Raw genomic sequence first — 13,282 nt, forward strand, 5'->3', positions numbered from 1 at the left:
TCGCTGCGCGCCGCGGCGTGTGGGTGGGGGCGCGGACACCCGCCGCCCCGTGGGGCTGCGCTCCGGCGGGGACCTTCACACTGGAGAGGTAAGGACGCTTCTAAAAGTCATCGCCGGGCCGTCAAACTGCTCCTCCTGCCTACCCGCTTCTTCTTACCCCCCCACTTCTACGTAAAACCTACTTGGAGAGAGGGGTCGGACCCGAGGGTGGGTGGGCTGCTCGCACCGCCGCGGCGCCGGAGCCGGCTCCTGGAAGTGGGTGAGTCTCAGCTCGTCTTTCCGGCGCGCGCGCTTCCCTTTGGGGTTAAGTGAACAGTGCGCGCCCGGGGCGCATGGCCGGTAGAGCTCCGAAGTCGCTGGTCAACTGTCGCCACACTTTCCAGGAAACAATGATTGGGTTCTTCTTGGCTTGCGTGCGCCTGGAGGCTTCCCTCAGCGCCCGAACCGTCCATTCGCATCCCTTCGCTGGGCCCTCTAGTTGTATCCATGGATATAGGCATGAATAACATTTTGGACTAATTTAAAATAGTCACCTCAATTTCAGAATGTCGTGGACATTCTGGATGTCTGTGAACTGGAGCTAGGACGCTGGGATAAAATGATACCTTAAAACAGAGAAGGAAACGTGGATCTCTAAGTATCTAGAAATGTTCTAGGTAGGTAAAGGCCCTTTGCAGGCTGTACGTAAAGCCTTTTAAATCCTCATAATTCAGAAATTATTTTCAAGCTTTGACTCTTTGGGACCACTTTTGCCATTTATTTTTGGCCTCATGCGTATTATCTTGGAAAATGTAATTGTCTAGTTTGTGGAAGGAATGCATTGTGGAAAGTCCCCTGGAGGAAAAATGGGTTGGGGTAAGTGATTTCAAAGAGCGTGAGTCCATTTGCTTGGCATTACATAGACAGATCAAACGGGCACACACCCTTGGTAGCTGTTATTTTACTTTTGCTGTTAGAAAATTAACATCTGCCTAGGTTTTCACCTTACTGCCACTGCATGTCGTTCTAGCCAACAGGAGGGGAAGAGCCTGTCTTGGAGATTTTCCCGCGGAAGCCCTGAGATCGTTCATTATGAAGTGTACCGCGCAGGAGTGGCTCAGAGTAACCACCGTGCTATTCATGGCTAGAGCCATTCCAGCCATGGTGGTTCCTAATGCCACTTTATTGGAGAAACTTTTGGAAAAGTACATGGATGAGGATGGTGAGTGGTGGACGGCCAAGCAAAGAGGGAAAAGGGCCATCACAGACAATGACATGCAGAGTATCTTGGACCTCCATAATAAATTACGAAGTCAGGTGTACCCAACAGCATCTAATATGGAGTATATGGTAAGGAAAATTTTCTAATGGTATGTTCAAAGAAATGCTTTCTGATTGTCTGGTTAAATTCCTTCTATTATTTAATCTTTTACCATTTGTCCTGTGACATTAAAAGAAAAAGATTTTCTTCGAGAGTATCTTCCTTTGCATATTCTTTTATCATGTTCCTTTCATTCTAAGAGCTCTTTAAATTTGAGAGTAGAATTAGATTCCTTCAGAAGCAGCGTTCCTAAGTGCTCTAAATTCTATTCTTACCAGGAAGATGCCAATCCGGAACATGCTGAACAGCCTGTGCATTTGCTTTTAACTCACTTAGTAAAACAATTAATTCCTAATTCCTTACTAATAGAATATTCTTTTGAATGGTGATACTGAAGAATCAGGGACCAATAATTTGAAGAAGCTTTCTGAATTGCTGATGATACATGTGTATTTTTTTTTCAAATGGGCCCTGTTGCTTACAAATCTATAAATGCCATACTGTAAAAAGTACATTTCTACTTTTTAAGGAGTGCTTGGCAATGGGGTTTTTTTTTCTTCTTCTTCTAGATTCGTGAACTTTGAAGTGTGACAATAAGCCTGGGCAAAGGATTAATAACAATATGTGACATTTCCTTAATAACTTTGTATTTACTCTTAGAGTAAATTAGCAAGTTTAGGAAACAAAGTTACTTTTTAAGAGTATTAGCATATAACTCATTATTATACCACTTCATATCCTAAATCTTTGGAGAAATTTTCAAAAATCTGTTGTACTACTTGCATGAAGTAGGAATGCACTGTCAAAGACTGATAATAAATAATCATTGATGACAGCAAACATTTAGTGAATATTGGGAATAACATTTCTCCCTGTATACACTGCAGGGTACAGTATATTTCATGCATTCTAGTTTGTCTCTTTTTTTTTGCATTTATGTTAGTTTTGATGAGTATTCTCTGTTTAGCTAACTTTCATGGAACATGGAAGTTTAAAGTTCACATTACCCATTATAAAATATGGCGTTATATTATTTTAACATTTACTGGAAAAATAATTTCACCCTGAAGAAAGTAGGTATCACTGAAGAGAACTCATCCTCATCGGAGATTAAGAATTGAGACCTGGCAACCAGGCGGTTTGAGTCTACATCCTGGCACTGATAGCCACTAACTGTGTGACTTTGGGCGACTTACTAATTTCTCTTCACTTCAATTTCTTTGTGTTGAGCATGCGTGAGCACCTCTGAGGGTCATTGTGAGGGTGAACAAGGTATCCTATGCAAAATTCACCTCATTGTCAGGCGTATCGCGAGGTCTCAGTAAATGTTAATACTTAGTTTAAATAGAATATCTAAGTAAATAGCTCTTTTCAAAATTCTTTGCTGGAAACGACATCTGTAATGTCCCACATTTTTGCTTTTGAAAGGATTCGTCCAAAGTAAAAAGATTCTATGAATTCTTCATCTCTGAGCTTTCAAATAGAGCCAATTATGGAGCCTTTCCAAGTAGGCCACTGTATGCTTATTCTACGTGGAAAGGTATTCAGTTGCTTTTTACTTAAAATAAGGAAGAACCTGGGAGTTCAAACCCACAAAAAGAAATCTGAGAACATTCATGTGTGTTTTAAGTAATATGGAAATAATGAAAGAATAGTCCTGTGACCTGTTTTTATGTCTGATTTCCAAAGAAAATAACTGTCTATTGTATGATGTCTGGTCTGGGGTGTTTATATGACATTCTTTTTAGTTTCACTGGTTTCATTCTATCCTTGAAATGTAGATTCAGAAACCAGCCAGAGTTTATGTTGCGTTGCCCTTAGATACTATTAGTGCTGGAACTCTGTCTTGGCCTTAACCGGGCTGCAGAGGAGTTCGATGCCCAGCTGCATGCTGGAACGCATTTTCTAGAATACACGTTCAAGGGGAAGTCTAACAGAGCAACACTATCTTCAAAATACTGTTGTCTTCTGTATTGCATACTAATGTAAGTACAGATGTTGACCAACCTTGCGGAAACACAATTTATTCATAGTTTATTCAAAGCGAATTTATTCTGAGAATAAACTCTGGCTAAAGAGCTGTTTCCTGTAAACTCTACGATGTGGTTTGATAAGTGCCACCACTTTTGGCCACTTCTACTCTCGTTTGTCATATTACATTAGAAGTTTGCATAGCCAGTTACCTTGTTTACATTTGGTGCTCATTTTGGTCTATTCTTCGTCCTCGAACTTACAGCAGCCACGCCACATTCACACTTATAAACATCATATTCCTACCCCTACCCTTATGCTCGGTTAGGTTAAAAATTGACTCTGGAAGCCTACATCTTCCTTCAAAGAGCTTATCGGCTGATTGAGAAGAGAGAATAGACACATCTGAAAAGAAAACAGAATTGTGTGTGTGTGTGTGTGTGTGTGTGTGGGTGTGTGTGGGTGTGTGTGTGTGTGTGTGTGTGTGTGTGTGAGAGAGAGAGAGAGAGAGAGAGAGAGAGAATATAAAGCCAAGGGAGCACAGAATGACAGACTGTTCCTAACGGTGAGGGGTGTTTGTGGGAAGGTGAGGTATATGCTGTTACTGGAAAGTGGTCAGGACCATGAATTGTGGCCAAGGGTGGAGGGTGCATCATCTCAGTTAGCGGAAGAGGAATGAATGGACAGAGGTGGGTAGCGTGCTGGTTGTAGGGAACTAGAAGCAGCTTAGGCTGATGAAAGCACAGACTTCTGGCAGAATCAGGAAAGGGAGACCTGAGTTGTTGATTACAGAAACCAGTGACCCTAGGGAGGGAGACGACCGGCATTAATTTAGGGTAAATTGAGACACTGGAGGTTTTAGGTCATCAAACGAAGCTGTTGCCGGAGAGGCGATGGATTTTAGAAGGAAGAAGTGCCGTTTTTGACCCCAGATAGCAGCAGCTTCCCCCCATTTGTCCCTGCTGCTTCCTGCTATGTGAACCCTGACAGTCAGCAGCCATTCTGGGTACTGCCTTACGCGCTGGTAAAATCGGTGAAAGAATATAAATCCCCCGTGCTATCGCGAGATAGCTCATTTCAGCTGTCGAGCAAACTCTCTTTCTTCAAACCTTTCCATGGGATTTTAAGACCCCTTCACTTGATTCTTTTGTTTGACTAAAATCCAAAATGGTTTACTGGGATACAAAGTGTACCTAAATCTAGAATGTGCTTTAGCAATCAGGATACTTTACTTAAAAAAGACATATGGGCCAGTTGTACAAGCCATTTTTCACTGTGATAACTATTTCCATGTCTTTTAGAGAACTGTTGGCAGATTGTTGGGGAGGGTGAGTGGCTGTGCCTGCTAACTCTCACCTCACGTGTCGGGGAGACCGTGCACAGACCCTTGGCACTCACTTTTCCAAATGTACAACAAAATGCAGCTGGACACCTGTCCTTTAACTAGGCAGCCGGAGGCTCTCAGCCAACCAGCCAGTGGTACTTCCGGTCTGTGGTGCTTGTTGATGGCTTGGTTCTAGTTGGTCACATATATTCTTTCTAAGGCCATGCTTAATATTGGAAATCGAGTTTTGTTTTTGTTTTTGTTTTTTCCTTCTGTGCTTTGGTAGAGCAGATCATTCCAGAAACTGGACATGAGACAACTAGTTCACTGAACAGGGTGATGCTAGTCCGGGTTTTGCAATATTTCTGACTGACCATAGCCTGAATCCAAGCCTGAAAAGGTGTTCTTTATAAAGCTGTGAGTTGCTCTGTTTACTGTCATAAATTCACATTTCTGACATTATTTGCCACCAGTGACATATATACAAAATAAATGCAGATAATGAAATGATATGGTCTCATCACTCATTTGCTCAAGGCTCAGTGTTTACACATTTCTTGCTGAAAGTGTCAGGAATTTACCGCAACTAAGATTTTATTGCAACTCTCGATTCCTAAAATGATAGTTTTCCTTCTGTATAGGGGCACGTCCTGGTAATCCTCAAACACATAAAAAATATTTGCAGCTTTTTTTGATATACAATATAATTTACATGCACTGAGAGGTATGTGAAATATCTTTCTTGGTTCAAAGAATATTATCATTACGTAAAGTTATTAAGGCTTCTTGAGTATATATTTAAAGTTGCTTAATTTGTTTTTATTTTACTTTAATAATATTGTTTAGATACAATTAATCTACGTTTTAAGTAGCTTGGTCTATAGAATTTAAAAGTTTACAAAACCTTGAATCGATAGTGTTTTGTTTTTTTTTAAGACATTGACACTTTCAGATTAATGTATTTTTCATTTTCACTGGTTTCTGTAGATGGCAATGCTTGTGGAGGAAAGTGACATTACAGTCTAGTTCTGTTGAATTTAGTGATTACCCTAGAGTTCTGGGACATTCAACATTCTTCCTTAAATGTAAGCAGCAAATGTAGGGCCTTAGGGAGGCAGGAGAAGAGAGTAGTTTTAACAAGAGAATGGAACACCCAGAGTTACAAAAATGCCGTAAAATTTTAAAATGGTTGCTGTTATTTATTTTTCCAGATATGAGCAGTTTACTCTATGCCAGGCACCTTGTAGAGCCCGGCAGTACACAGCAAACGTTCTTCCTTGCTGGGGTAGGTGTGAAAGACCCTGAATCTCCATCCTCAGCGAGGGGGCCCATGTGGTGGCACAGAGTGAGGGTGCAAAGCGATGTAGGAAATGAGGTCAGGGATTAAGTGAGGACAGACACAGGTCGCTGAGAAGGCTCGCTTTCAGCCTGAGTGGTAAGAAGACATCTAAGCTATTCGAACAGAGGAGTACCATGATCTTCCTTCTTCAGAATCACTCTGGCCTTGCTGAGAATAGACTTAAGTGGTGGGAGGTGGGGCAAAAGTGTGAGCAGAGAGACAGGCTATCGTGTTAATCCATCCAACAGTTGATGGTGGCCAGGGGTGGGGTGGCAGCCGTGAAGGCGGTGAGATGTGACAAGAGCGTGAATACACACTGAAGCTCCTTTATAATCACGACATCAATCGTGAAAAATGATTCAAGGAAGCCTTGTTTCAGGGCTAATGAAATCGACGTGGCCAGCGGGGCAGCCAGTAGGCTGGGAGTTTCTGCAGCTGGTGCAAGATCTAAATCCACCCAAACCTCGGCTACAGTGTTTTGAAAACTGGTGGCAGCTTCTGTTCTGGTTTAAATATCAATGGGGAAGATTCTGGATCTTTCGGCTTGTCGTGACTTCCAGAATGGTTACAGGATTGCAGAAATCACCTGGTTATGTGACAGCCATTTCGCCAACCTAATTCCAAGAGATTAGAGGCATTGGAACCAACCTCTGCCTCCTCACTTCCTGGGGGAAAGATGCCTCCTGTTTTCCTGTAGTCTGTCTTCCTCTCCCAAGAGCCAGTCTACTCTCCCTCCCGCCATGAACAACGGAAGATGAGAACTTTAGCATGAGAAGCAAAATGGGGCAGTGGCCCAGTTCCTCTTCGGTGGTTAGCACGCTCCGAGTGGAGTTGAAAGCCACTGGAAAATTTCTTGCAAGAGATTGACCTCGTTTTATTTCCAGTTTCATAAAATTACTCTGACTATGTTATGGAGAGTGGTCTGAAGAAGGGCCAAGGCCGAAAGCAGAGAGATAGGAAGCCATTGCTATATTTGAGTGAATGATGACGGTGATGGGGACCGGAGTGGTAAAGATGGAGAGAGATGGGTGGTTTCACGGTATGTTTTGGTGGCATTGCTGATGGTTTTGTTGATAGCTTCAGTGACAAGGGCGAAGAGTAAGAAGCAATCTGGGATGCTGTTATGTTTTTACTTCAGCACGTTGGTGGATTTTTGAAGGATTTCCTGAGGAGAAGGAAAAACTGGCAGGAGGAGGTGAGGGTGAAATCAGGAGCTCCTTTTTGGCCAAGTTTAGTTCGTGATGTCATGTCATCCTCAGCTGAGTTTCGTGGTCATCAGTGAGGTGGGCCTTGAGATAAAGGTGAGAATCCTGTAGGTGTTATTAGGAACTGTCTTCACTTACCTGACTGAACAAAATCCTCCAAGGAGAAGATTTTAGTGGACATAGGTTGAATGCCTTGGGTTGAGCCCTGGACCTCAGCAATTCATAGAGGTTGAACAGAAAGAAGATGCTAGCAAAGGAATCTGGGAACAAGTGGCTGGCAAGTTTGGAGGAAATGACAGGGTAACTGGGGCCCCTGGAGCCAGAAGAGAGTTCAAGGGCACAGTCAATGCTTCTGTGTTGCTGAGCAGCTGAATAAGATGAAGAAGAAAAGCGAACAGTGGTTTTACCAAAATGGTGGTGGTCGTGACTTTGAGAAGAGTAATTCAGTGGTGGGGTATGGTTGGCAATCTTCCCGAAGGAAGAAGTTACTTTAACTCTTATTGCCGTGAAGGAGATCAGAGACATGGAACTAGGTATTGCTGGAGGGGAATGTGGGGATTTTCTGGTGTCATTTTTAAAGAGCATGTTTATAGGTTGATAATGAAGAAGTTGAGAAAGCACGGGGTTTCGGAAGGAGAAAATGTAACTGCAAATTCAGTTCATTTGTTGTAACAGGAAAGACTGCGGCTGCAGGTACAGAAGCAGGTGTATTTAACGAGCAAAAGAGGAGAGAGTTTTCATGTGGGCACTTCTGCTTTATCCAGTGAAGAGTTGAGCGAGATCATCAGTTGGGGTGGAGAGGTCAGGAATGAAGGGGCTTGAGGATAGGACATTGTAAAATGGTGATTTTGAAGATACTGCATAAAGGTCTTTGTGGAGTCAAACGTATGGGACGTTTCTGAGGTTCTTTGAATTCAAGGGGTTCACAATGCTTTAAGTTAAAAAGCCTATGAGATAGGGAGGAGGTTTACTCTAGTATGTCAAGGTATTTCCACAGCATGGGTGGACTTAAAGTAATGATGTTTTTTCTCTGGATGGCCGTGGGCCACACCACATTTTCCAGCCACTGGAGATGAGAAAGATGACCAAATCGCGTTAGTGGGGGTTTGATTTTGAAAGCATTGAGATACTACATAATAGAGATCAAGAACGAGATACAGTCTAAACAGAGTGTTTGAGGTTCAGACTGTAAACTGAATGCAAGTGTTTTTCATGAAAGAGCAGCTGGGTATGATTTTGGGACTAGAAACAAGGGTGCTTTAGTCGATCAGCACTCACACTTTGATGGGCACATGAATCCCCTGGAAATCTTGTTAAAATACATTTGATTCATTAGGTCTTTCTCGGTGGGCCCTGATACTCTGCATTCCTAAGCTTCTGGATGATGCGAACCCCGCTTTGAGCAGAGGGCTTCAGGCTTCCCGGAAGAAGCCAGGACTAGATTGAAACGTGAAAAGTTGATTCTAGAATTCAGATTCTTTCTTTTTAATTCCTCCTCAACGACCACAGTCGTCTTCCTCTTGTTAAGGTGGCAGCTGTAACTCTTGGCGCGGGAAAATAAACCTTTTCAGTCCCTTCCAAGAAGTGCTTCGAAACCAAACCGAGGAAGAAGCTTGAATAGCAAGATTCCCGAAGGCCTAACGTTTCTATCTGTGTCCTTGGAGGAGGAGTGCAAACTGAAATCTGAAAACTAGCTGGTGGCACAGTTCTGCTGGATGGTGAAAAGGGAGGGGAGTCCATGACAGGGTGAACTCTGGAGGCCATGGAAGTGACAAGGGACGAAGGAGAGTGTCGCAGTGGGCAAGCATGGGGGCAACTAGACAAGAGGGTAATGAGCTACTAGGTAAGACCCAGCAATGAGCATGGGAGTTCCCGTTTATAGACTGTCCCCCTATGTTGTTGCACCTCAAACAAAACAAGGGGACCACGTAAACGGGACATTCCATTAACGGTGCAGGGAGAAAACCATAAAACTACATCTGATATTTGCTCCAGACATGTCAAATCCCCATCTGCAGTACGGAATGATTGACTGATGCGCTGCAGGAAGCAGATCGGAGGTCCAGAGAAGGAGGCTTTGGAATGAACATGGGATGAGAACATCTGAACTCCTTTCTGGAAAGAAAAGGCCAAGCGGTCAGTTAACCAAGATTTCTGTAAACTCAGCGGATACAACCTAAACAAATAACAGAGCGATTTCGTAGGAACATCTGTGCCATTATTCTGTATCCCTTGGTTTGTTTTTGTTTGTTTTTTGTTTTTGTTTTTTGATGCTGTAGGCATATTGCCAAGCCCGCCTGCATTTGCAGATGTTAGAATGCTGTATGCCCTATGCCCTGCTTGTTTTTCTCTGATTTCTCCTCTTCCTTGAAGATTCATCTAAAGAATAACCCACCTTTGTTTAAACCCTCCCAGAGTTCGGTGTGAACAAAGGCCTTAAATTAGAGTTTTTTGTTTGTTTGTTTTTGTCAATAGCAGAGCAACACTAACAGTAATCAACTCTAAACTTTGTTTTATGATTAATATTGTGCTAAATTTAAATTCTAAGAAAATCATTTACCTTTTCATTGGAACCTCAGGTGGCAGTGATTATTTTATTTATTAATCATTCAGAACTTTGGACTTGCGCTTCTTCCTTAGTCCTATGAATATCAGCCATGTTTCGCAAAAAGGTGTGTGGGTCGCAGCAAGTTAAGCAGATTATTACAGGAATGGGGAATGAGGAATCATTTATTAAGATCTAACAAGTATCAGGTAATACGTTAGGCAGTTTCCTAATACAGATCCTCTTTGATATTTTTATTCTCAAATATTATTTCTAAGCAGGAAACAAATGCCATAGTAACAAGAGTTCTGCAGAAAAAATAATGAGCGGTTTATCTGCACAGTGTGGATATGGCTAAGGTGAGCCACAGGAATGGGGACACCCAGGCTTGAATGGTGGGGTCACAGCCTAGTGAGGACGGAGCCTGGAGGTAGGGCCATGTGAAAGGTCACAGTCACCATCATGGTGAGACAGAGTGTATGTAGATGGTCTCCGACTTAGGATAGTTTGATTTTTCGACTTTATGATGGTGCAAAAGTGATACCCATTCAGTAGAAACTGTACTTCGAAGTTTGAACTTCGATCCTCCCCCAGGCTGGTGGTATGTGCTACGGTTCCCTCCCGAAGTGCTGGACAGCAACAGAGAGCCGCAGCTCCCAGTCAGCTATGCGATCACTGCGGTACACAGCTCATCCTCCGCAGGGTACTGTGTGGCCAGTGTTATCAGATACCCTGTTTTGTGTTTCGCATCCCATCACGTCTACAAAACACCCAGCTGTATCTCCTGCTTCTGGTGATTAGAAGTAGAGAAAGGCCAGTACTCGAGATGAAACTCAAGATAACTGCCCAACCATGGGCTGATGTACATGTTCTGAGCACGTTTAAGGTGGGTAAGGCTGAGCTGTGATATTCAGTGAGTTAGGTGCATTAAATGCATTTTGACAATGATATTTTCGACTTAATGGGTTTATTAGGACACAGCCCCTCCCTAAGTCAAGGAGCATCTGCATTTGGGATAAGTGGGGTCAAAAATAGAGGAATTTCGTACTAAATTCACCTGCTGCCCTCTGACTTCCTGTCTTCCACTGGCCAAATCCAACTGGAATCCAGGGGCTAAGAGAACTCGAAGTAACAGTAGGTAGAGTTGAGCCTTTAGGGGCACAGAGATTGTCACTTAGGGTCTGAGAATGGCTATGTGTGAACAAATGAAGAATATGTAACAGTATTCTTTCTCAGATCTTTCAAATAAGGACTTTTGAAAACCATATGTTTTAAACTATCACCTTAGTCATTGTTTAATTGTTAAAGAAGACAAAGCTAATAGGCTCAGCATATTTTTCCTAAGGGATGCCTAAAAATCTGATTGAGAATGCCACGGTTATTAAGCTAGCTTTGAGCTTCCTAGCAGCCAAGGAAAACAGGAAGCTATATGGCTTACATAGCTTCCAATGACTGTTCAGAAACATAACAATTTCTCATTCTTGAGGCAGTAATTATTAGTGAAAATTTAACACAGATTTCTCAATATAGGAACGATGAGCAACTTAATATAGCAGTTTTATTAAAAGTATGTAAACATATGCATTTTAATGTTTTCTATGTTAGTCTTTGGTTTAAATGGAAGTTATAATGTTATACTGTAGGTTTTGGTTTCTATGTGCCCATGAACTTTTTCTTTTACTAATTTGTCCAAGAAGAACTTTTTCATTTACTAACCCATCTCTTTTTCTTTTTGAAAATTAGAAAAGTATCTCTAAGTAGAATAAATAAAAATTAATACTTAACTTACTTTCAAAACCCAAATTTTTACTACTTTGATAGTCAAATATAAAATATAAACTAATGCATAAGTAGATACTAGAAGGATTTATTATGAGAGTTTATCTTTCATGTATTTTTCTGGGCTTGACTTTCGGATCAGTCCTGCATCTATCTAAAACTAATGGGCTATAAATAAACTAAAATACAGGTGTTCATTCTTATAAATTGACCCAATACCATAGATCAAGACATAAGAATCAATAAATCAACTTCCTCAGTTGCTAAAGGATTTCCTTAAACACTTCGGTTTCCTCAAACAGCGAGGTCATAGTCTTGAAGGTTATTAATTACTCTTCTTTTAAATGACAAGAAAAATAATGAAGGCATTGGAGACCTGAATTTATCACAAAGTCAATACGAAGATATGACATTTACAAAAATAATCCAAGTTCAGCTTTTCAAGGGTTTTCCTAGTTTGAGAGTTAAGACCCAAAATGTTAGATACAGATCTGTCTAGTAATTGGTAAATTATGGGCTTAAGAAGGCTCACCAAAGGTTGAGATAAATGGGATATTGTTGTTGAATGACTTCCAAGAGACAGAATGTGAACGGGACTTTGGTGCAAGGATAAAGTTTAAGTCACTAAAGAGGAGAGGGGAGGAGAGAAAGAACAGTTCCTTTGGGGGAAAATCTCTGATGGAGTCAATGGCCAAGAAATGTTAAGTGACAAATGCCAGACCCTTGCTCCTTAGACTGTGTACCGTCCTGGTGCCAGATCTTAGAAACGTAACTTGGATTTCTCTCCTGACCTACCAAATAAGAATCTGCATTTTAAAAAGATCTCCCAGTGATTTATAAGCAAGGTAGATAAGTTATGACCAGACTCAGGGGGTGGGCCTTGGCAGCGAGATGAGTTGGAATGAAATAGCAGACATTCTGTAAAAATGTAAGGATTGTGTCGAATTAATGGCTCTGCTGCCTTGGGAGGACAATCTAGTCTACATCATGCATTCAGCCAATCTGTATAGTATTAAAATAATGGGTTTAATTGAACTCATTTTGTGAGTTTATTCACACATTAAATTTCCATGTTAAAATTTTTAATTTTAACAAAATTAAGTTTAGGCAATTCCTTAAATTATTAGGTTGCTACATTTTTAAGGTTTTCAGGCTTTGTTTTCAAGTGGATTTTAAGTAAAATACTGTCACATCTGCCTCACATCTCTAATGTCCAGGAGACCCTAATAAGTGCATTGCCCCAGGTAATGCTACTTTCTCAGAACCTGGCAAGCCCTCTCTGTCCAGTAACACAGGTGTTCCCTTTGAAATCTGAGCCTCGTGCATTTTCTCTGTAACTACAAAGTCTTTTCAAAACAGGTGAAGCAGAGTAGTTAAACACTTGAGGTAATTTCCTAGTTTTCAGGAATGTATTACTGCTGTTTTCCATAGCACTTTTTATACCAGATGACTTTGTCACAAAAACATCCTACACTTTTTCAGCGTAGATTGACTGACTTATTTATTTCATTGATGTTAGTCTCTTTATAGTTCTAATAATGCCTCCAACGGGGAGAAAAAGCAGCTTTAAAGATTTTATAATGAGGCATTATATCTGGAATTTAAATCTGAAATCTTGTTAACTGTCAAATGTGTTACTTCTGTAGAATAAATTCATTCTTGGAGGTCAAGTTATTGTGTTGAGAGGATCACATTGACAGCTTATTCCATCAGATTTGTAGTTCCCACTTTCTGATTTAAATAGGAAAATACGACAGTGATTTGGGAAGGGTTTTGTTTTGACATACAATGGATAATTTGCAAATCTGTTTTTCCAGAA

General features: G+C 41.3%; 1 protein-coding gene across 1 annotated transcript in view; it reads left to right on the forward strand.

Annotated features, from left to right (window-relative positions):
• The first annotated feature begins 74 nt into the window (after window positions 1–74).
• The window catches only part of CRISPLD1 (cysteine rich secretory protein LCCL domain containing 1), a 38,779-nt gene continuing 25,571 nt past the window's right edge, over window positions 75–13,282 (forward strand). The window contains exons 1-2 of the mRNA XM_006924040.1: window positions 75–88; window positions 1,010–1,329. Of these exons, the coding sequence (XP_006924102.1) occupies window positions 1,072–1,329 (258 nt within the window). The 5' untranslated portion in view covers window positions 75–88; window positions 1,010–1,071. The remainder of the gene's footprint in view (window positions 89–1,009; window positions 1,330–13,282) is intronic.

This window comes from Pteropus alecto, unplaced genomic scaffold, assembly GCF_000325575.1.
Source record: "Pteropus alecto unplaced genomic scaffold, ASM32557v1 scaffold87, whole genome shotgun sequence".
Lineage (NCBI taxonomy): Eukaryota > Metazoa > Chordata > Mammalia > Chiroptera > Pteropodidae > Pteropus > Pteropus alecto.